Here is a 25027-nt window from a genome sequence, read left to right on the forward strand (position 1 = left end):
CACCCGCGCAGCGTTCGTACCAGGCGGCCCGAGAGCCCGCCCAGCAACAGCAGCGGTACCGTGAGTTGTCAGCAGCAGCAGCAGCAGCAGAGCAACGTGTCCGTAGCGTGCCCGCCAACGCACGTGAGCCAGAGGACCCAGTCGTTCACGCCAGCCCAGCTGGCCAACTTCCGATCGAGAATCGGACAGGCGTGCGAGTCCGTAGAGGACGCGCCAAATCCTTGAGCCAGTGGACCGCGCCGGCGACTGAGTGTGCAGCAACATAAAACAGCCTTAGGCTGTAGCAGGTCAGATTAGGTTTAAGAGAGCTCTCTATCCCCTCACACGTGCACGTGCCCCTAAATTGTAAAACCTGCCCCCCAGAGAATAAACGAGTGGATGCAAAGTTTATATCTCCGTGTGACTCTTTTGCGAAACGCACCTTCAAAGAACACTTGGTATTTGAGTCCCTTTTCTATCCCTAGTTCCGTTTCCGTTGACGCGCTTTTAATAAGTGGTTCCCACTTGACCTGCCCTGAGAAGCTAAGCCGGGTTCTCAAAGCAACACGCCCTTTCGCAGTGTGGCCCCAAGCCACACTGGCGCTTAAGCGAGAGGGTTTCAAAAGGGTGGTCTTTTCCGGATCGTTGGTTGGCGGAAACAGTTGTGGTGGTGGGTCAAAAAAATCAAATTTTGGTTCCGTGTCCCTCACCTCACCAGTCGCTAATCGCATCCCCCCAAAAGAACTGTTACAACCTAATCGATTAAAAAAATCCTTCAAAAGATACAGATTTTTGAATTTTCATACATCATTTTTGTATGGACAGCTGCTAAATTTGTATGGACAAACTAATGATGCAAAATGGCTTCTTTGGGCATACCGAAGGCACCAAATAAGTTTCAGTCGGATTAAAAAATACAAAAAAAATCGAATGACCGAAATTTGAGAGAACTGCTCATTATAAAAATGATTATTAAAAAATATAAAAAAAATATTTAAAAAAATCAACTGTTCAGTAACCAATTGAATTTAATCAGTTCTTTAGTTCTGGGTTAATTTTAAGACTGCTTCAAGTTCAATTAAAATTTAGCTGACAGAAAAACAAATTCTACAGAAAGTTTATGTGAAATCAATACCTAAATTAATTAAACTTATGGCGATATAATAAAACAGACTAACATTTTTTTGCATAAGGTGCACAACATTTATCAGATGCTTCTTATTTTGCTACGATTACGAAATTTAACTGTTTTTTTTTTCTGTCTAAACGAAAAATAATCCAATCCTGATGCCAACCGTACAACATGTCACCCCAGGAAAGCCCTACCCAATAAATTATTTTAGAGAGATTTTCGTTAATTTAAAGCGCCATAAATTAAAGTAATCACGTCGAGTTTGTCAATCCCCATTTCCCAGTTTCCGTCTCTGACCAGCGTCCATTTAAATTTCAAAATTTCATGCCTCGTGAGTTCATCACGATGTCCTGGAACAAGCCACCAAAGCCGGCGAGAAGGCCAACCTCGCTGCTGAAACAGCATGTCCCAAAATCGCCCCATAGTGGGGGGGTGGAACTGTTTTGGCATCATCATCACCATCCCAACACATAACCTAGCAAGAGTGCCAATGTGAGAGGCTGCAAATTGGAGTCAAATTTATTGTTCCTAGGGTGTCCCGCCAGGGATGCATAGTTCGGGTGACGACCGGCCAGACTCGATTATTGAAGCGACAAGTTGGCACAAGATCAACCAACATGGCCAAAACATCACCATCAGCCTGGGTTGAGCTTTGCTCTGACCGATTGGGTGGGTTGAGATTTTAATTAAATTGAAATTTATAGCCGACTGTAATTGCCGCACAATATGGTCAAATGGAATCAAACGGGCAGTCGCCATTCTGCTCAAATCTGACAATAAATTATGTTGGGAGCCGAAAGTGTAGAACAATTTTTCCATTTCATTTCAGATAATTTTAGTTTTGATTTTTAGTTGGAATGAAAATCTGTTTAAAAGCGCATCCAATTGTGGCCACATTTGCTGCCCAATGAATCGTGAAAATGGAGTGTTAAATTAAAATAGATCACACCCACTCCAAACCAATAATAGGCGCACTCAATTATCGGGATTCGGAAAACACAGAGAGCAAAAACCACACTTTGACAGACGATAGCCATTACGAACCAAACAACCCCTAACGCAGACTGGGCCCATTGTGGAGCAACAGAAAAACCTCAAATTAACCTGATGTTGTAATTAAGGGTGAACTCTCGCTGTGATTGAAATGTTCGGATTCATTAAAATAAACAACAAACTTCAACGATTTCACTTTAATTTTTCCAGGTTTTATTCAGCCATTTATTTTATGGTACAACTTACACGCTAATGATTAAAGTTAGGAGTCTTCTTCAGGGGGCTACGTATTTCGCGTTTTCGATTTATTATTTACAACTATCAACGATTTTTCACCTCTCTCGATTAGCGCCTTTCGGGAACGTTCCTCCTACGATACGGACGGTTATCTTACACAAGTACATAAATCGCGCTTTATTCAACTGATATTTTATTTTTTTACTTTCCTACAACTCGAAACAGCAAGCATTGTTTGTGTTACTGTGTCACAAAAAGAGAACTTTGCATTTTTAATCAGTTACAACGTAGCATTTTTCGTCATCTCTCATCAGTGAGGTGAATTAGATTTTTGCAAAATCAACAAAAGTTACAATAATTTCCTTTTTACACGCACAATAATTGCATTATTGCTGACTTGTTTTATCTCTTCGTAACTACACCGAAACCCAACTTACACTCATTTTTATAGGAAATCAGAGCTCCGCCAAAAACCAAACGCACACACTGGGTGATTGTTCCAGCAAATATCAACAGGTGAGTAGGTTTACGTTACGTTTTAAGCAGGTTTTTCATTAGGCAATACGTCATGTTTGGATTATCGTTTTTTTTTGTTCACAGTTTTACAGTGTTATGCTATGGTTGACTTAGGCTTAGGCTTAGTGACTTGCGCGCACGCTTTTCGTGTTTTGTCTAGTTTTGTTTTTCAATAGATTTTTTCTAGCTAGGATGATCACTAGGATTTTGTGCATTCCTTTTTTTCTCTCACGTAACGTTTGATATGGTTGCTAGTAACCAACTGTCCCAAAACACTCAAACGGTGACTATTATGTGAAGCGTCAAATTTTGAAATTTGGGGAAAACAATCTTATCGAAGCGATCTTTCTGATAAGGATATTGATTTTTCTCATGTTGAAATTATGGTGATATTTTCTACCATTCCCAAGATTTTTTTTATTTAATTCATTTTGATGCAGATATTACCATTTAAGATTGACTCTCAATTTTCATTTAAAATCATGAACGGTTCCACCTTAAGGAAAATATAAAAAAAAACTTATAATCAAATTTAATAGTATAAAAAAAAGTGATTAAAATATTAAATCTATTTTCTTTCTACATTTTCCATAATTTGTTCAGCATTTATGAATTTATTGATTTAATTTCAAGTATTATCTTTTATTTTCAGTGATTAATTTTTTTCGAAATTTTTTATTTAAATATTTGAGCAAATAAATAATATGTTATAAGACAATAACAAATGTTTATCAAAGGATGTTATTTATTAAAAAAAAATCAAATGTTATTTATTAATAGTTTTTTTTTAAACAAAATTCAAATTTTGTTATTCATGTTAGGCCAGTAAAATTTTTTTTGAGTTTAAAATGTTTCCAATAAATCAGCTTTGAATTATTAGAAAAAGTCACTTAAAATGAGTACAATTGTTTTTTCGTTTTTGATCAAAAGTCCAACCTTAAGAAATCTTAAGTTTTGGAACTACTACTTTTATATTTTTTAGGAAATTCAGGTTATCATTTCCGGTTGACCATTTGGCAGCCATGTCAGTTTAGTAAATTGACAAAAAACATTGTTTCGCAAAACAAAAACTTGTTCGGGTGTTGTAAATTGGAGTTTCACAAACATTTTAAATATTTTCAAACGAGTTAATTTGATTATCAACACCAAATTATTCGCTCTACAGCATTGCCTTGGCGTTCTCGATTACGAGATTCCTACTCGAAACTAAGTGTCCGAAGGTTTGATTGTTGATGCAATTGCAAACCTCTTTTTACACCTTAGCTTCCATCCACCCCGGGATTCGAACTGACGACCTTTGGATTGTTAGTAAAACTGCCTACCAGCGACTCCACCGAGACAGGACCCAGGGAGACGACTCCTACACCTGGATTGAGCTAACGACCTAACCTTTTTAGGTTAGTCCGGGGCCAACATTTACTTCCCGTCCGACGGAAGGCGTGATCAGACAAATCTCGTCTCGAAAAATGCCACCGGGACCTTCTGGGATCGAACCCAGGCCGACTGGGTGAGAGGCAATCACGCTTACCTCTACACCACGGATCCCCGCACCACAAAATAAACATTTTAAATTGTTTGCAGATGAATTGATGTTGTTTCCAATAAAATTAAAAAGCTGTTGAAAAAAAAATCTTTTATTCCAACTGACTTTTCGTGCCGATATTGAGCTTTGAAAATTATTCGGAGGTTTTAACTGAGGCAAACACGGAAGGCTATCCAAATGTTCTTTTGAAAATCAAAGAAAATTAAAATATCTAAATAGCCAAAGCTTTAGCCAAATAGAAAAAAATGTCATCATAAAAATTCCATACAAATCCTTATCATACGAAAAAATCCGTACAAAAATTCGTCGAAAACCCGTACGGTAAAGAAAAAATCTGTACAGTTGGTTCGGGAACTAGGGGAAATATACCCTTTCTAATCAAACACTTATCTTCGTCATATGGAGAGTTTGATGCTCGATTAAAGCTCCAAAAATACTTTTCAGGCTATAAACTTACCAGCAACAGCACCGCCTCGAGTAAGCACGCAAATTTATGCCACTTACTGGCCAAAAAGATCAAATTTAATGCGCTTTTGATCATAATTTCTATTTTGCGAGACAATTTCTCATCATTTTGGTGGCACACACATCCACACGCAAGGTCAGAGGTTAACTGCTTAACGAAAGTCGCCATCAATATCTTTTCACTTGCGCTAACGATTTCAAAGCGCTTAAGATATAAAATTGCTTCCAACTACCGACAACATGTTCTTTTGACCATTAGTTAGTCACTCACTAGAAAAATAATCAAAAAAACAAACGCGTTCAGTCTTTTGACGTTTCAATTTTGAATACCGATTCTAATCGAAGGCTGAAGAAAATCGAGCGAGGAGCGAAGACAAATAAAGAACAAAGGGTGGCCACCAACACCACCAACATGCTGGTGTAGCGCCTGTTGGAGTGAGCAAGTGCTGCCAGGAAACTTTCGCTATAAATACTACTTTTCGTAAGTGTTCGCTTAAAATTTCATCAATTTTGGCAGCACTAAGCAGACCCAAAAGAACGCTGGAAGAAAAAAAGGACTAAGCTGAAAATAGAAAAATGGGCGTGGCCCTATGTACTCGACTGATTAGAATGCATTTTTGAAATATTTTTTTTAAATGCTTGTAAAAGGAATAGCATAACCTTTAATAAAAGTGAAATAAACAGAAATGTTCACAAAAAGTTGCTCTACTCGTTGGTGTACTTGGTTTTAGGTTATCTAGCATCATTCAAACACAACCGCTTATTAGGCTTAAAATGGGCATATTTCCCCTATATCCTTTCTCAGCATATTTCGATCATCTGATAGGCTGATGATGGACCGAGATCATAAATTACAGCTTTCATTAAGTGTTTTTGACTGTTCCAAGGTAATAAATAGCTCAAATAAAAGTGAGCAAGCAACTCCCCATTGTTAATAATTCTGAAAATGTTGATTTAATAGCGGAAAACGTTAAAAGTGATGAGAATTGGTCGAACGGCTTATTATTAAAATGGGTATATTTCCCCTATTCTTTTTGGAATTGAAAAAAAGGTAATTTCATTTTCGTAATTCGTCTTTCCACCTTTATCGCACAAATATTGCCTTTTAAACAAAAGAGATCCCTATTAAAAGGGAGAGGAGCTTTTTTCTATAATCAGCTCCTTTCGTTGATCATTCATACTAAGAAATGGCTGACAAACACAAATTAGGGTGAGACCTTGGATGCTAATAAGCAGCCTATCCCACTCTTAATCAGTGTGTACTGTCACTAGTGCAAGAGGGATACGTGGTTTGTTTACATCTAAGGTTGTGCCCTTTTGAAAAATTAATACGGCCTTCAACCAACTAACTTACAGTCGAAACCGAGGTCGAAACGTTGTAAAATCAATTCCATACGAAAAGGTACCGTAGAGTCAATATTTAATTTTTGACATTTAGATATCTTTATTTCAAATCTATTAATTTTCATATTTTCTGTAAGTTTCACAATCCAAATGAGACACTTCACAAAACAGTCACCCGAATCCTCTCTCATTTTCCGTACATTTCCATCTCGCCCATTCCATCCGGAAAAGTGATATAGCGTACCGTTTGTGTGTGTTTGTGCCGTGCTGTGCATGTGCGTGCAATCAGTCTTGATTTATGCAGCCAACAAACATCGAATCCGCCCGTCTAGCTCTCTGTTTCATCTCTGGCACCGCAACTCGATTTGTACAGAATTTCGTCCTTTCCCCCGTACCTCTCCAAACGGTTTTTGAATCCATTATTTACAGGTGTGTGCGATTTTGCGAACCCAAGGAAGCAACCAACAATGTTCTCTCTTACAGAATTTTACGTATATTCACACCCTCACACTCAGTCTTTCGTCCATTCCCCGCCACTTGCACCACGTCAGAATAAGTTATTATAAATAGTGAGCCCAAAGCGCGCCGGCTACCCTCAGACGTTTTCGCCAAACTCCGAGGCGGACCGATAGCTAATGACGCTGCGGTTTCCGGTGGGATGGTACACCTCGCTTCCCCCGGACACTTCCGCCCCGTTCTGGTAGATGCGCCCGTTCCAACTGTTGGTGTTTGCGGGGACGGTGGCGGCCGCGTTGTTTGGGTTGGTGTCCCCTATCTTGATGTAGAGTTGCTCGCCCTTCGGAGCGGCTCCCAAATTGTTCAGCGAGGCCATTTTCTTCTTTTGCTGCTGGAAGGAGGAGGCGGGTTGGGGAGATTGATTGCCGTACTCGGACTCGGCGCGGTCCGCCGTGCCGAAGTTGATCCGCAGGTTGTTGATCGGCGTTCGGGACAGCTTGAAGCGATTCTTCCGGATTGTACCGAACGGCGTCTGCGGCATCGATTGGCTGCTGGGGGCGAAGATTTTTGCGGTTTCGCTGCGGCCTCCGCCGCCACCGCTGCTACTGCTACTGCTGGCACTGCTTCCGCTGTGGTTGGGCACGAGCTGGTAGCCGCCGCTTGTGCTACCATTGCTGGCCATCGCAGCCAGCTTGTTCTCGGTGATGTTGATTTGCTCGGCCGGATTGTAGTACGACTCGGAGTACACGTTCCGGCTTACATTGCCCTGGTACGGGTCGGCGTTGTAGTACATGCTTCCGTACGCGGATTGCGCGGATTGGTGGTTCAACGACTCTAGAGTTGCTCCGCCGTTCGAGGTCGTGATGAATCTGGAGTTGCCAATCAGCGTAGTCGTGGCGTACGGCGCTGGTGACCTCGTTCCGCTGTACTCCGACGGAGCCTTGCCCCCTTCTACCTTGTTGTTGTTTGGATTGAACGACGACACCTCGGCATAATCGCTCGGGTACTCCCCGTAGTCAATCCCAACGTACCGGTTCCTCGCTCCCTGATCCGCCGGCATTGTCCCAACCGGAGCATAGTCCTGAATGTGATCCTTGGGCCTCGCAACCGGCTGCCTCCACAAAATCCCGCTCGGATCCGTCCAATACCCATCGCCGCCACCCGCCGTGTACGTCGGGAACTTCAACACTCCATTCGATTGATGCCCCCGCAACGCCGCCAGCGCTGACTGCTTCATCATCATCTGCTTCCGCTTGACAAAGACCATCGCCCCGAACGAGACCATCATCAGGGCCAAGATCGTGCCCAGCACGGCGATGAACCACGGCTTGGTCAAGATGTCGTCTCCGACCTCGTGGTTGATCGGATACCGTACCGAGCTCTGGTCCAGCTGCTTCGTGACCGGGTCCAACCGCAGCGTGGCCGGGTTGCTGAACGGGCCCATGCCGAGCTCAGTGGCGGCGGCCATGCTGACGGTGTAGGTGACGCCCTCGGTGAGATTCGCCAGTAGGAGGTTGGGGGACGAGGCATCGATCGTGACGTTGCTCAACAGCTTGGAGTAGTTGGAGCGCAGGTCGACGCCGCGAACGAGCACGTGGTACGTGCGGAGGATGCCTGAGTGGAGAAAAGGTTGACAAATGATGAATTAGTCAAATTTTCATCGTTTTCCCGTATTCAGTTATTGAAAACTTTTTAATTATTAATAAAAAGTTTCATAATTTAACTCACCGTTGATTGATCCAATCGGGGGCGCCTTCCACTTCAAATACACTGCCGATGAGTTCAGCAACAGCGCTTCCATGGCCGTTGGGGGAGCACTTGGAACTAAAGAAAACCAAACCATTAGACCTTGAAAATAACAAATTTCCTTCAAAACTCACCATCCTCCAGCGTCCGCGCGATCCTCGAGTTCGACGGCTTCCCCTCAACAGTCTTGTAAAACGGCACGATGAAGAACTCATATTCGCGGAACTTGTGCAGCCCACTGACAGTACAGGACGACACACTGCCAGCGTTCAGCACCGTCAACATCTTGTACGTGCGCTCAAAGTCCTCGTCAAGATCGCGCGCGTAGATGTAGAACCCTTCCACGTACTTGCCGTTGATGATCTGTTTCAATGGTCGACAAAAGTAAGGTTAGGTTTAATCGTTTTAACGCTTGGTTGGTTGAAACTCACCTCCCAAACGAGCTTCATTGAGCTGGAATCGACGGAGGTGGCGTTGACCAGCTCGACGACGTCCCCGGAGAGAAGACTTGCTCGCGCTTCGCTCATGTCCAAACCTGAATTGAGTTCGTTCTGAAAAAATAACAGACCGCACTTACGATCAACAGCTCCCCAAAACAATGATCATCGAACTCACCATTCCAACCATGATCGGTTCGGACATCGGACTTGGCAGCGAAATGCCGTGGGCGTTCTCCGCTCGCACCACAAAGTAGTACGTGACCCCGGGAACCAGTCCCCGTTGGGTGAAGCTCGTGTCCAACATCTTGTTCGCAACCTCCGTCCAACCATCAGTTGCGTTCCGTCCAAACATCTCCACGATGTACCCAACCAAGCTGGACGCGCCAACGGCGTTACTCCGAACCCAAGAAATCGTCACCGTACTCTCGGAAACATCCGTCACCAGAGGCTTCCCCGGAGGTCCCGGAAAGGTGGACGCCTCCGGCGCCCGGTAAAACTTGATGTTCGGGTTGGTTGGCGAGTCCAACCTGAGCGAGGCACTCCACGTGGACTTGCCGGTTTTGCTGCTCGCAACACACGTGTACAGCCCACTGTCGTCGTTCTTGTTCAAGTCCGCGATCGTCAACGTTCCCGAATCGGTAATGTTAACCCGAAACGTCGTCAACACCGGAATCCCATCACGATACCACGAGATCACCGGAGCAGGATTCCCGCTCGCCTTGCACGGCAAAATCGCCACCGACTTGATCGGCAGCGTTTGATTGATAGGACCTTGCAGGATCAACGGCGGCGGCCGATCGTCCTGAAGGTTCACACTGAGCACCACCCTGGTGCTGACGCTGCCAACGTTGTTCACCGCACTGCAAACGATGACCCGCCCGTTGTCAACGCGATCGATGTTGGACACCGAAAGTACGCTGGTTCCGTCGGCGTTTTCGGTGACTTCGATGTTGCCGGAGCGAGTTCCCGGAAACAGGAGCGTTCGGTTACCCTCGAGTGACCAGAACAGTGTCGGATGTGGGTGGCCCGAGGCTTGGCACTCGAACAGGGCTTCCGAGCCCAGCTCGGCGATTTGGTTCTTGGGGCGGATGATGAAGCTGGGGGGAGCTGGAAGGAGTTTAAGTTGGTTTTAAATTAAAACAAAAATCCAGATTCAACACTAAAAAAAAAGATTGAAAATTATTCTAGAATTTTACATAAAATTGTATGTTAGTTTACAGTGCTAATAAAATTCTTGAAAAAATCTGAAAACTATTTTTTTTTAATTTTAAAGTTACAGGATCAAAGAAAATCAGAAAATAAATAAAATTGAAATTAATTGACATTAATAACAAAAATTGTCTATAAAAAATACTCAAAAATAATCTAATTTGGTTTTTTTTTTTGAAAACTTCAAAATATTTTTTTTGTCATTTTTTTTGAATTTAAGATTTTTTTAAAACCTTTTCAATTTAAGAATTTATTGGAATTTTGTGAAATTTTAATTTTTTAAAAGGTTTTTGGAGTTTTTTAATTTGGTTTTATGGTTTTGGAAATTTGTGGACTTTTTTATTTTTTTTTTCAAATGCTTAAATTTAACAAAAAACATTCAAAACCTTTGATTAATTTGTCGAAGTTTTGAATTTTTTAACTTTTAAAACTGTATTTTGTTAATTTTTATTTTATTTTATATTTTTCTGGAAAATTGGAATTTTTAAAGTATTTTTGAATTTTTGGATTTGTTGGATGGTTTAAAATTTTTGGAATATTTAAGTTTGTTAGAACTTTTGAAACAATTTGAGTTTTATTTTTGTTTGAGCTTTGAGGAGTTTTTATTGTTTTGGAATAGGTGGAAATTTTTGATTTTTTAAACTTTTTGATGATTTGTTTTTGTTTTGAATTTCTTAAATTTCTAGAATTGCTTTAATACTAAAGTTTAAGATTTTTTTTAGAATTTTTGAAATTTTGAAATATTTAGACCTTTTGGAATTTTTAAATGATTTGTTTTTTTATGTTTTAATTTTCTTATATTTTTTTAAATGTTTTATAAATTATGGAATTGCTGGAATTTAAAAAAAAATGGTTTAAATTTTTCATTTGTTTTTCAATTTTTAATATTTTGAATTTTTTAGATTTTCTGTTTTTTTGTATTTTTTAAGTTTTTTTTCATTTAAGGAATTTTTCTGTAGTTTTGTTTAAGAATTTTTAGATTTTAGATTTTTTTTTCAATTTTAGAGTTTTTATAGAATTTTTAGAATTTGAGATTTCATTTTTTTTTTGTGGAGTTTTGGTTGTTTAGGAAGAATTTATTTTAAATATAAGAATTTGCAAAAAAATATTTTTCTGGAAATTTTATATTTATGGGAAATTTTAAAAATTTATAATAATGATAAAATTTTGAGAATTTTTAAAAAATTTTAAAATTTTTAAATTTTTGACATTTTGAAAAATTAGCAAAATTTGGAAATTTTAGAAATTTTGAAAATCAAGAAAAATTTTTACTGGAAAAAAACATTGGAAATTTTGTTTTTTTTTAAATTTTGGAAATTCTAAAAATTTTAAAAAATTTCTAAACTTTGAAAATTTAGGATTTTTTTTATTTTGAAAATCCTGCATTTGTGGGAATTTTTAGAATTTGAGATTTCATTTTTTTGTGGAGTTTTTGGTTGTTTAGGAAGAATTTATTTTAAATATAAGAATCTGCAAAAAAATATTTTTCTGGAAATTTTATATTTATGGAAATTTTAAAAATTTAAAATATTGTTAAAATTTTGAGAATTTTTAAAAATTTTGAAAATTGTTGAATTTTTGACATTTTGAAAAATTAGGAAAATTTGGAAATTTTAGAAAATTTGGAAATTTTAGAAATTTTGAAAATCAAGAAAAATTTTTACTGGAAAAAAACATTGGAAATTTTGTTTTTTTTTTTAATTTTGGAAATTCTAAAAATTTTAAAAAATTTCTAAACTTTGAAAATTTAGGTTTTTTTTTATTTTGAAAATCCTGCATTTGTGGGAATTAGAAGAATTTTTGGATGTTAAAATTTTTAATTAAATTTTGAACTTTTGGAATTTCTGTTTTTTATTATTTTGAAATGCTTAAATTGTTTAATTCTCTTTGTGAGTTCTAAAATTTTCAAAATCTTTGAAATTTGTGAGTTTTTAAAAATGTTAGGTTTTTTGGAATTTTATAATTTTAGGATGTTTGTTTATTTTGCCAAAGTTCGTTGAAGAGTATTGAAGGTTATGATTAATATTTGATGTTTTGAACAGTATTAGTTATCAAAATTCCTGCAAGAATTGCGAAAACGTGTCTACAAGGCTCGCAGCTCGAATACTCACAGTGCACCACCAAATTCCCGGACGCCGTAATTGAACCGACGGCGTTGTCCGCCTCGCAGCTGTACTCGCCCATGTCGTCCACGGTGATGTCGTCGATTTTCAGGCTCCGATCCTCGAGGATGTGGACGCGACCTGCAACCGGGGGGTTGGGGGGAAGGGACAACTTTGTTTTAGCATGTCGAACTAATTGAAATTGTGCGATAAATTTGCAAATACTCGGACTTTATGTTCGGGTTTGACCTGTGCGCTTTTGCTGCTCTGCTGCCGGTCAGTCGGTAATTAATTTAATCCCCCATCAAAGAGAGAGAACTGCGTGGTGACCAGTGCTGGTCTATTGGCTTGTTTAAAGCTTATCACCGGGCACATGCCGGAGCTGCTGCATACTTGCAGGGGGCAGACAACGTACACACGGCGCTCTCTGAACAAGATAATACTAAATAACACCCCCGGCTCTGGGATTCTTACCGAGTGGCATGTTTCCACCGGATGCCGACCGTCTCCACAGGACGTCCGGGATGGGTTCCCCGCCGACACGGCACTGGAAGACCACCGACCGGCCGGCCACCACGGTTTGGTTCTGCGGTCCCCGGATCAGGAATGGTTTCACTGTTGAGGGCGAGTAGAGAGAAGAGGGAGAAGTGTTGAGTGTTGTTATGAATATTTGCAGGGGTCGTGAGCAACGTACCATGCACCCGAAGGAATGCCACAGTTGACTCTCGGATGCCGACGACGTTCTTGGCCACGCACTGGTACCGTCCGTCGTCGGATTGGCGGGCGTCCTGGATCGCCAGGTTGCCGCCATCCACGATGCGGATTCTGCAACGAGAGAACAATTTCAAGCCAATTCCGTAAGACGAATGCGCCTTCAAGTATGCAACCGCGTAACACACTTACCGTTTGGAGTTACTCATGTCCATGGTTTGACCGTTTTTTCGCCAAGTCACGACCGGTTCGGGGTAGCCTTTGGGAGGGCCACACTCCAGCAGGGCCGTCTCTCCCTGCGCCACCCGCGTGTTCTGGGGCTCCAGTCGAAAGTCTTCACGTAACACTGAAAAAAAAAGAAAACAAAAAAAAAAAATCAGAATTGATCGACTTGAACCAAAATTATTGCCGGCTATAAGTCAGTTTCCGAAACATGCACACGCACCTTTTCCGGACCGTGCATAAACGTTTTCCCAAAAAAATTTCACCCAAAAAAAGCAAGTGGAAAATTTGATACTTCCCGGCAAAAGGTGGGTCTCGCGTGCAAACCTAAGCTTTCCCGGTATCAACCCCCCTCCCTCCCCACACACCTTCTGGGAAAGCTTCTGCGGCAGTGCAAAAAGGTCAACCTTTTGGCAAATATAAATTTCTGTGCGAGCGCACGTGGGCGCACTCTTCTTTTGGCAATATTGACCCGGAAACTTCGGTTTCGTTTTCAATCAAAGATGAGCCACCACCAACGCCAACACTGGGGCTGGGATCGGGTGGGTGGAATTTTTTTTCGAGGTTGATGTTCGGTGTGCGACTCCGGAGAATGATTGAGGTGAATTTGTGGGTGAGGTTAAGAGGAGGATTGAACTCTATTTTGTGGACAGTGGGATAAATTTGTATTTTTTGAATTTTGTCTAATTTGTCAATTTTGTCAATTTTGTCAATTTTGTCAATTTTGTCAATTTTGTCAATTTTGTCAATTTTGTCAATTTTGTCAATTTTGTCAATTTTGTCAATTTTGTCAATTTTGTCAATTTTGTCAATTTTGTCAATTTTGTCAATTTTGTCAATTTTGTCAATTTTGTCAATTTTGTCAATTTTGTCAATTTTGTCAATGTTGTCAATTTTGTCAATTTTGTCAATTTTGTCAATTTTGTCAATTTTGTCAATTTTGTCAATTTTGTCAATTTTGTCAATTTTGTCAATTTTGTCAATTTTGTCAATTTTGTCAATTTTGTCAATTTTGTCAATTTTGTCAATTTTGTCAATTTTGTCAATTTTGTCAATTTTGTCAATTTTGTCAATTTTGTCAATTTTGTCAATTTTGTCAATTTTGTCAACTTTGTCAATTTTGTCAATTTTGTCAATTTTGACAATTTTGACAATTTTGTCAATTTTGTCAATTTTGTCAATTTTGTCAATTTTGACAATTTTGACAATTTTGACAATTTTGACAATTTTGACAATTTTGTCAATTTTGACAATTTTGACAATTTTGACCATTTTGACAATTTTGACAATTTTGACAATTTTGACAATTTTGACAATTTTGACAATTTTGACAATTTTGACAATTTTGACAATTTTGACAATTTTGACAATTTTGACAATTTTGACCATTTTGACAATTTTGACAATTTTGACAATTTTGACAATTTTGTCAATTTTGTCAATTTTGTCAATTTTGTCAATTTTGTCAATTTTGTCAATTTTGTCAATTTTGTCAATTTTGTCAATTTTGTCAATTTTGTCAATTTTGTCAATTTTGTCAATTTTGTCAATTTTGTCAATTTTGTCAATTTTGTCAATTTTGTCAATTTTGTCAATTTTGTCAATTTTGTCAATTTTGTCAATTTTGTCAATTTTGTCAATTTTGTCAATTTTGTCAATTTTGTCAATTTTGTCAATTTTGTCAATTTTGTCAATTTTGTCAATTTTGTCAATTTTGTCAATTTTGACAATTTTTACAATTTTGACAATTTTAACAATTTTGACAATTTTGACAATTTTGACAATTTTGACAATTTTGACAATTTTGACAATTTTGACAATTTTGACAATTTTGACAATTTTGACAATTTTGACAATTTTGACAATTTTGACAATTTTGACAATTTTGACAATTTTGACAATTTTGACAATTTTGACAATTTTGACAATTTTGACAATTTTGACAATTTTGACAATTTTGACAATTTTGACAATTTTGACAATTTTGACAATTTTGACAATTTTGACAATTTTGACAATTTTGACAATTTTGACAATTTTGACAATTTTGACAATGTTGACAATTTTGACAATGTTGACAATTTTGACAATGTTGACAATTTTGACAATGTTGACAATTTTGACAATGTTGACAATTTTGACAATTTTAACAATTTTGACAATTTTGACAATTTTGACAATTTTGACAATTTTGACAATTTTGTCAATTTTGTCAATTTTGTCAATTTTGTCAATTTTGTCAATTTTGTCAATTTTGTCAATTTTGTCAATTTTGACAATTTTGACAATTTTGACAATTTTGACAATTTTGACAATTTTGCCAATTTTGACAATTTTGACAATTTTGACAATTTTGACAATTTTGACAATTTTGACAATTTTGACAATTTTGACAATGTTGACAATTTTGTCAATTTTGTCAATTTTGTCAATTCTGTCAATTTTGTCAATTTTGACAATTTTGACAATTTTGACAATTTTGACAATTTTGACAATTTTGACAATTTTGACAATTTTAACAATTTTGACAATTTTGACAATTTTGACAATTTTGTCAATTTTAACAATTTTGACAATTTTGACAATTTTGACAATTTGACAATTTTGACAATTTTGACAATTTTATAGGAAAAACAATTGAGCGCAAAGTCAGTATCGACACTTTGTGGCCATTGGGCTGCTCGCCATCCTCTTCCAATCCTGTCCGACACGAGATTCCAGATCAAAAGGAGGGAAAAAGAATCAAGAAGAATCGAATCCCGGCGTTTTCGCCCCAGGCCTCGAAGTCAATTGACGTGTATCTGTCGATCATTATTACCGTGAAATATGGCGCACATCCAACATTCTCATTTCCGTATTTTTTTCTCTTTTTCTCCAATAGGCAGCAGTGTTGCCAGCTGGAGTCCTCTTTTTTTCTGGGGGTGGAGAAAAGGGAAGGTATAATGTCCTGCCCTGGGGATCATCCCGAAAAAAAAGTGCGAAAAAACAACATCCAGGCACGTACGGACGGGCTGACATCAACGGCCAGGAGGTTATTTTTAAGTTTTGCCAGATGGTGGCGCCACTGCTGACTGTTCGACGATGTTCGACGAGCTGGGTGACATATGGCTTCAAGGATTGCTGGAAGGGCAGCACCGTTGTTTGGTTTGGTTGGACACACTGAAATAATGACGACCTCACTTGCTTGCGACAACTGTGTCACTTGGAAAGATCAATCAAATGGGGTGTTCGAAAGTTGGAGAAATTCTGTGAGCCTTCTAGGAATTTGATAAAAAAGTAGAAATCTTTGAAGGCTGACTGTGGGAAAACTTTCTTTATGAATTGAATGTGTTAATATATTGATTGCTTTAAATAGAAATCCGAAAAATATAAAAAAAAGTCAAATAAACTAAAAATTTAGAAAGTGTGAATATTTTTCACTCCACCAAACAGTGCCTGGAGTGTTTTCAATGTTAGTTTTTCAAACCAAGTGCAGAGAGGATTGAGTATTCGAATGTGTGATGATATTTCATATTTATCCAATGTAGGAGATGTGAAGTTGAATATTTTTAGATTTCCAATCAAATTCTTGAAACTAGTTAACATTCAATATTTTATAAATTGAAAATTGATGATTTTAATAGCTTGATTAAAAATTTAAAACAGTTTTCACAAAATAAAATCACTGAAATTCTCCCCTACACTGAACATACCATTGAAATCACGGCCATCGCGGCCTTCCCTTTCGTGTCTGTCGCTCAAATGGGAATGAAAATCCCTCACAACAAAACGCACATGATTCCGGGCACGTGTGCAGGAACTTTTCTTCAACGCGGACAAAGAGAGTTTGGCTTTTCCACCCATAAATAAATATGTCAATTTCAATTTGTCAGACGCCCTTCCCCAAACTTCAAACTTCCGGTTTTGTTCGAAGAGGGGAGCATTGTACAACAGAAATAAAAAAAAATGTTAAAAGCGATAGTTTTTGAAAAAATATGGAAAATTTGCAAAATCAAAATGATTTTCAAAGTTGATTAAACCATCCAAGTTACAAAAATAAACATTGTATTTAGCAATTTAATTATTATTTTATAAATTCACGTGAAAACTTAGCCCAAGTCAAAACTCAAAAGAAGTTGTTAAGCGAAAATGTGCGTGTGTACGCACACACACTTTTATTCAAACACACATACACGCACGAACGCACGCGTTACCGGAAAGACGGCCAACGGCAGTTTGTCAATGGAATTCTTCTACCACCGATGCTGTTAAAAGGCAAGACCTTGTTGAAAAAAAAATCTAAAGGCATTGGCAGAAAATCCAATGAATAGAACAGAGATTCTTGTCCCCCCCCCCCTCTTCAAGCGCTCCGAGCACCAGATTCTGTTTGTGACAAAAAAAGGGCCAAGCTTTTAATGTAATTACATGGATGGAAAATTTAATCATTGAATAAACATCTTTTCGCATGATGAATGGAGAAGCCTGAGGAATTTGTGAAGGATGGGGGGGGGGGGGTGGCTGGTACGGAATCTACCTGGAAGGTATTTGTGATTTAAAGCAAATGATTTGAATCATGCGAGTCATTGGGCTTGTTTTAACTGATGAGAGCAGACCGAAGTGGCTGAAACTGGAAAACTTATTAAATTTAGATTGTAAATTATTGAAAACAAAAATAATTTGAAAGTCTTTTTGCTTTCTCTAAAAGTTATGTATTAAAAACTGAATGAAATAAAAAATGCTACACTGAAAAAAATTTGATAGTACAAAATTCCTTTATTTAGGAATTTGGTACTGTGTATTATACATAATAGAAATATTATATTATTATTATAATATATAATAGAAATATTAAATAATCTTGAGAATGTATCGATTCTAATCAGTGTTTTCGACAAAAATGTGGGTATTGCTTTTACTCTTAAAAAGTTTACCCATTGTTCAATAGTATTTTTCTCATAAAAAAAATATATTTTTTTTGCAATTCCATGTTGAAACAACCAACTTTTCCTGTCATTCTCGAGCAACGAAACCCACTTCTCTATACCAAATATTTTTGGTATTAGATTGGAAAATGAAAACCTGCTGTTGAACTTTTCAGCACTAGTATTGAAAAGATTTTTTTTTCAATATTTTATTGTTTTGAGCGGTGGGTTTACTTAACTCTTGGATTTTTGTCATAAAATTCCGTTAAAAAAAACCGTTGAAAAGTTTGATTTTTGAAGTTTTTTAGGCAACTCGTGCTGAAAAAAAATCTTTTTGCAATTTGTTTCATAAACTTCTGTTTTGTTAATTCTCGTTTTTTTATATGTTTTTTGAAGCCAATCATGCTATATTTTGGGTTATGCACAAGTTGGTCAAAAATTTTCTTGGAAGTGATGCAAATTTTTCAGCAAAATCATGTTTTTTTAAACGATGAAAAAAAATTTAAATTTTGTTCACTTCAGATTTACATGTCCAATCGAAAAGTTGTATTCAAGTATCGTTTTGAGTTATAGCCAACTTAAAATATTTTTTTTTTGTTGATGATTTACACTTTATTTTTCAGAAAAGTAAATTTAATATAAATTTGCCTCAAAGACATTGAAGATTTGTCCAATGCATTGGTTGCTGAGGTACAGCCTCTGAAAGAAAAGCTAATACGAAAAATAAAGTTTTATGTACACCATCAAATGGCGTCAAAATTCGAAGGGCCAAAACGACATTATTGGGAAATTTTTGAATAATTGAATTATCATGTTTTCAAAGTTTAAGCCACCCCATAACAAGTTTTTTTTCGACTATATTTAATGTAAGAGTTTATTTAAAAATATTTTTCATGTTTTTCAAAGTGAGCCCCTAAAACTGGGAAGAATAATTATTATGTGTTAAAAAAAAACAATTTTGCAAAATTGGCTAATTCAAATTTTATTTAAAGAAAGTAGAACTTTTCAGCACTTGTATCGAAAAGTATTACTTTCCGATTCTTTTATTTTAAGTAAAAAATGTGAACTTTTTTTCATGCTAGAATGACAGGATATGTTATTAGTTTCCCAACGGAATTGCAAAAAATGCTTTTTAAAACACTTTTTTAATGCAAATGTTGAAACTTTTGCTTGTTAGGCAAATATTTTTCAAAGTTTATCCCCTTCAAAATAGGTTCGAAAAATCAGGGGACAAAACATATTTCTTTCAAAAAACTTGAAAATGTCAATGGTCTTATCGACTGAAAACAATACAAAATGCCCTATTCTGCATTGATAATCATATTCAGCATGTTTGAGCCCGCTTCGAAATATTTTGAACTTTTATGGAATTCAAATGTTTAGCACCGCAAAAACTTTTTATTTCTTGCAAAAATAAAATTTTCATCTATGCTTAGAAATTTCGGAAATTTATGATTGCAAAACAACTGGACAGGTGTATAAAGCATTTTTAAACACTTTTTTCATTTAAATGTTGATAACGTGGCAAGTAATTTCAAATTTTTAACTTTTTTTTGGTAAAATAAAAAAAATAAGATGTAAGGAATTGGTCAAAACTGAATTTTAATACTTTAATCGTTAAAATATAATAAGTTAAAATTTTATTTTGATTTTATGCAACTTACAGAAAGCCTTTTGCTCAAATAGTTGCAAAGTTATGATAAAAAGAAAAAAAAGTTTTTTAAAAAATCGTAGAAAATCGTCAAAAAGAAAGCGGCGTCAAAAATAGCGGGATGGACCAATCAGCACCAAACTTGGGATTTCTGTTAACGATCAATAGATGAACGTTTTCTCCAAGTTTGGTCCAAATCGGTGAAGGTCGAGTCCAAAAGTGTACCCAGTTGACCAGGAATGACCCATATTTTTTTTATTACACTCAATTTTCTTTTTACTTGGAAATTCTTTTTCAATTGGTTGAAATGAAAGTTGAACAACATGTTTTATACACCAGAAGTCAAAAAAAGTGAAAAATTGTTTTTGTTTTGCCACGAAATCATCAAAATTAGAGTTGTCTGAAATTTTAAAAAATCTTTAAAAATAAAGGCTGAAGTTGTTTTTTTATCAGCCAGAACTCTGCATTATTATCTGAAATCAGTTTATTTTTAATTGTTTTTCATATGAATTAATAATTGATTGGATTGGCACATTTAGTATAGTTACATTTTTGAAATTTTGTTAGGATAATTTTTTGTCTTATAGAACGTTATTTTTTAAAATGATTTCAGTACAGTATTTAACATTTTTGAAATCGTTTCAAAATTCTAATTAAATTAAGTAGCCTTTTTTCTTTTTGAAAAGAATTCATATTTTTTGTGAAAAAAAAATCATTTATATTTTTGAATTATAAGTGTTCATCAACAAAGTCCTCAAAGAATTGCCCTCCAAGAGCTGGCCCAACTACACACAAAACAACTTGTTAAGGTTTAGTTTAGCATGAATGCCGAACGCGGGTGAGAGCACCCTCTTCAGCGTCATTCAGAGCTGGAAAAAAAAATAGTAGGTACTTGGTTTACAAACCACAGCGCGCACGGTTAAACGAGAATAAATAAAATGGGGCCCCTTTTATACCGCTGAAGAGCTTCCGAGTGAAAGGGATTGGAAAATGGTAAAAAAAAGTCCTCGGTGGTGAAATGCATCATAAATAAATCCATTGACGTTTTACGACTGATAAGCGAAAGAGCACTTTTTCCGAAGTTTGGCGTTGTGGAGTAGACTTCGCCGTAAGATTTGCATATTTATCAAGCAAGGGTTACAGCACTACATTCCAACTTGCCCAATTATGATCGAATTGTACTTGAACTGTGCCCGTAAAACGAGCACAACTCTTGTGGCAGGTCCTCTAATGGTCGTCCTTTTTTGGGGGGGTTCTTCCTTGAAGGACACAAAGCCAGCTCAAGTTGAGCATGAAACTTGTTGTTGATGTTCGTAGTGCGCCGTGGGCCAGCATCATTTGCATCGACTTGGCTGTAGAAGACAGTCAGTGCACCCTTTTGCAGGGAAGAAGTCAACGAAAAGGTTCTTGAGGCGGTCTCAAATTGGTTTGCACTGTGAGAAAAATGTGTAAAGAGGACGTTTTTCTGAGTTGTACTAAAAATCTGCAAAATTTTCTACTGTGTAATCTTCAGACGACTCGGGATGTAATCGTAACAGAACATGATAATAGCACACATTTTACACAGCACTGCGTCTCAATCGTAAATAATTGAACATGGCTGCTGCAGCAGCAGTGGCTTCTTCGGCGGGGAGTTCTGTCGTCGTGTCACGGTATGTGGAAAATTGTGCGTGTATGCATCGGTTGGGTTGGATTTCTGTGACAAGTGAGCAAATTATCGAAAGCGTTTTGTGCTCGGGGGTGGAAAATTTTACATGAATTTCTGCATGTGAGTTAACAGGCAAGCTGGGATGGGATCGTACAGTTACACACAATGTGCTTTAGTGAGACATCACAAGGAAATGTTGCATTTGACAACAACATTGTGGATGTCAATTGTACAAGGAATTGGAGAAGAGTTCAAGAATTTAATTTAAAAGGGTAATTCTCTACCAACTCACACGAAATCGGGAAAAGTTGCCCCGACCCCTCTTCGATTTGCGTGAAACTTTGTACTAAGAGGTAACTTTTGTCCCTGATCACGAATCTGAGGTTCGTTTTTTGATATCTCGTGACGGAGGGGCGGTACGACCCCTTCCATTTTTGAACATGTGAAAAAAGATGTGTTTTTCAATAATGTGCAGCCTGAAACGGTGATGAGATAGAAATTTGGTGTCAAAGGGACTTTTATGTAAAATTAGACGCCCGATTTGATGGCGTACTCAGAATTCCGAAAAAACGTATTTTTCATCGAAAAACACACTAAAAAAGTTTTAAAAACTCTGCCATTTTCCGTTACTACATTAACCCAGAAGGGTTATTTTTTAATTTAGAACAAAAATGTTGTTTGTGTTTTTATAACTTTGCAGGGTTATTTTTAGGAGTGTAACAATGCTCTACAAAATTCTAGAGGAGACAATTACAAAAATTTTGATGTATAAACATTAGGGGTTTGCTTATAAACATCACGAGTAATCGCGATTTTACGAGAAAAAAAGGTGCAGGTGGTTATGTTACACATGACCAGTATGATAAAGAACTTAGCAGAAAAGCTTTTATAATCAAGCCATTTTGTTGAATTATGCGTCAGATAAAATCAAAACACAATTGGATTTATTAATTCACTCAATTTCTCTTTATGCTCCGTATCAAAAACCATGATATCTGGGGTCGGGGCAGCTTTGCCCGATTTCGTGTGAGTTGGTGGAGAATTACCCATAAAATTTTAGAAAAAATATTTATTTTGACATCCAAATCTCCCTAGAGTCTGTCAACATCTCCGTCATTCAATCAGTCCCCAAAACCCCTCCAAACTTTTCCAGCACATCTGAGTCCGATTCATGATTTACGGCTCTCCAGCCCGATCGTTATAACTTGGTGTCCCAACTCTAGGGAATCGCCCCACCAAACTTGACACCAAAACCTGCGAAAATGATACGCAAGTAGACAAACGTGTTCAGAACTTTGATTTTGAACAGCTTCTTCCCCGCAAGAACTCGCCAGGCTGGTGGGGGAAATCAGTAGAATCACGTTTATCCAAACAAGATTAGAGAGGGATCCATCGCCGTCTTCGGCGTTTCTTCGGGAAAAGGGTGGCCACAGGACCAAACTCACTGCAGAGGAAACTCTTCGACAGGGAGATTTAGAAGTCAGCAGTGTGCGACCTTTTCTTTGCCTCTGCAGAGTGGTACTGAAGAAAAATATGTGACTTCTTGTTGTTGTGTTGTTGGCCACATATGGTGCTCTGTCGTCAGAATCAATTTATGGGGGTTGATCGTGATTGCTTTTCGTTCTGCTGCTGTTGACCTGACCTGCTGGAGGGGAAATTTGAAACGGAAACCGTTACTTGGAGTCGGGTTTGTAATTTGAAAATTGAAAGAATGTTTCTTCTTGTTTTTCTCGGCATTCGATGAACGAATTTTATCCGGGTTTGTTTCCAATCCGTCCGGTTTCCTATCCCATAGATTGATGTTGAAAATTGTAAAGTTTGATATTGAACTTCAAAAGTTAGATCAGATCCAACCGAGTTGATGTTTCTAAATCAACACCTTTACTTTTGACCTCTAGCGGATATATTTGAAAACTAGCTTTTGCAAAGCTTTATGCATGCATTCAGGCGCAATCAAATTTTCAAGCAGGAGATTTTTAAATTTTTGATTTTGACCCAAACCTAAATATCTCCATACAAAAGCTGGAAACTGAATTACCATTTATTTGAAACTTCAAATCCAATAATCCAAACTCCCCAACTTGGACGGTACTTTCGTAACAAACTTCTTACGTGAACGCACGCCACCGAGCTCGGCTTCGCCGGTCACCAGTGTGTGCAGCATTAAGTTGGGTGGGGAAAAGTCGTAAAGTTTGAGATTTGGCCCCTTTTTTCGGTTCGTCGTCGTCGCCGTCCTCGAAGGATTCTTTTTTTCCCCCCGTTTGAGATATCGACTTCAGGTGGCGCTGATGGGGTAAGTTCTCATTTTTTTTGCCCCTCCATCGGGGCACTCCAGAGGAATGACATCATTGGTGGTGAAACATAATTTAAGGATTTTGGATGAGTTAGGGGTTTCGGATATCGGGGAACCTGCTTGGAATACAGATTTGGACGGGGTAAAAGGGGTTGAACTGCTCGCCAGAGAGAGAGAAAAAAACGAGTGTTGCAGTGGTAATAAAATATTCATGGAATTTTATGGCACAAATGTGCGTGAAATTTGATCAAACAAAAACCGCCTTCAAAAGTCGTTGGAACACAGAATCCCAACAAATTAAACCAATTAGCGCGCGTGTGTTCCAGATTGAGTCGTCATCCAGCGATCCAATTACGGTGAATTGGAAGAGCATCACGCGCGCGCGGGGGAGTGCAGTTATAGAAATCCAATATCTATTCATTTCCTCTCAGGATATCGACCTATTAGAGGGGAGCAGTCAGTGACTGGTGGCAGAGCCATTTGAATTTTGCCGAGTGTTGTCGTTCCCCCTGTCGTTAACGTTGAGTGGCGAAGGCGAAAATCTCATCAAACAGACAAATTCTATTACACTTTACGTGTGCCGGAAAAATAACTTCTCTGTGGGAGTGTTCGCTTTTGGCGAAAATGGAGCAGGAAAATTTGGCGTTTCAAGCCAAAATATCGCTCAGTGTCAAAAGGAAAACCTGCCGGAACCAGGGTTGCCAGGTTGCCAGATAAATCTGGGAATGCCAGATTTTTCAAGTGTTAGCCAGAATAAAGATTTACCCTTCTCTGTGTCAGATATTGACAGATTTTGCCAGATTTTTCACTGCTTGCCCATTTTAAACAATTTTTGATTTAAATTAACGTATTTAATTGAAAATCAAATAAAAATAGAACGTGTTTTTCAAAAAAAAAAATGTAAACTCAACATTTTTTAGGTCATAAAATCAGTCAAACCATCTGTATTCTACAAATTTTTGAATCAATTCATATCGTCCCTCCCTTTACCATTCAGATTTGTAAAATTTTTGTCTGCCAGATTTTTCCAGATTTTTCATCGATATTTTGCCAGATTTTTCAAATTTTAACCTGGTAACCCTGGCCGGAACTGTAATCAAACTCGTGTGTTTAGAGTGATGAGTAAGGCTAAAGTATTTAGCACAAGTTTGGAAACGGTGTCAGTCAGTTAGAACTGAGATTTCAATCATTAATAATGTTGTTATGTTAAAATTATTATAAAATCCAAATTATGACCAAAAATCGTTTTTTTGACACTTTGATGTTAAAATTACTATAAAAATCCAAAATATGACAAAAAATCGTTTTTTTGACACTTTGGATCAATTCTGAGGGCAGATTTAGTTTTAACAAAAAAAAAATTGAATTTCGTTAGGGTAGTCCCTTACACTTTTTCCTTGAAATTCAAATTAAGATATCTCGAGTTTAAAAAAAAACAT

General features: G+C 37.5%; 1 protein-coding gene across 2 annotated transcripts in view; it reads right to left on the reverse strand.

The window, feature by feature from the left end:
- Nucleotides 1-2294: 2294 nt before the first annotated feature.
- LOC120419619 (roundabout homolog 1-like) overlaps nucleotides 2295-25027 on the reverse strand; it is a 166035-nt gene continuing 143302 nt past the window's right edge. For both annotated transcript variants that reach the window (XM_039582373.2, XM_039582363.2), the window contains exons 5-13: nucleotides 13066-13219; nucleotides 12857-12987; nucleotides 12637-12777; nucleotides 12172-12303; nucleotides 9027-9958; nucleotides 8843-8962; nucleotides 8546-8774; nucleotides 8394-8489; nucleotides 2295-8279 (exon numbers count right to left, since the gene is read on the reverse strand). In XM_039582373.2, the coding sequence (XP_039438307.1) occupies nucleotides 6805-8279; nucleotides 8394-8489; nucleotides 8546-8774; nucleotides 8843-8962; nucleotides 9027-9958; nucleotides 12172-12303; nucleotides 12637-12777; nucleotides 12857-12987; nucleotides 13066-13219 (3410 nt within the window). In that variant the 3' untranslated portion in view covers nucleotides 2295-6804. The remainder of the gene's footprint in view (nucleotides 8280-8393; nucleotides 8490-8545; nucleotides 8775-8842; nucleotides 8963-9026; nucleotides 9959-12171; nucleotides 12304-12636; nucleotides 12778-12856; nucleotides 12988-13065; nucleotides 13220-25027) is intronic.

Source organism: Culex pipiens, chromosome 2, assembly GCF_016801865.2.
Source record: "Culex pipiens pallens isolate TS chromosome 2, TS_CPP_V2, whole genome shotgun sequence".
Lineage (NCBI taxonomy): Eukaryota > Metazoa > Arthropoda > Insecta > Diptera > Culicidae > Culex > Culex pipiens.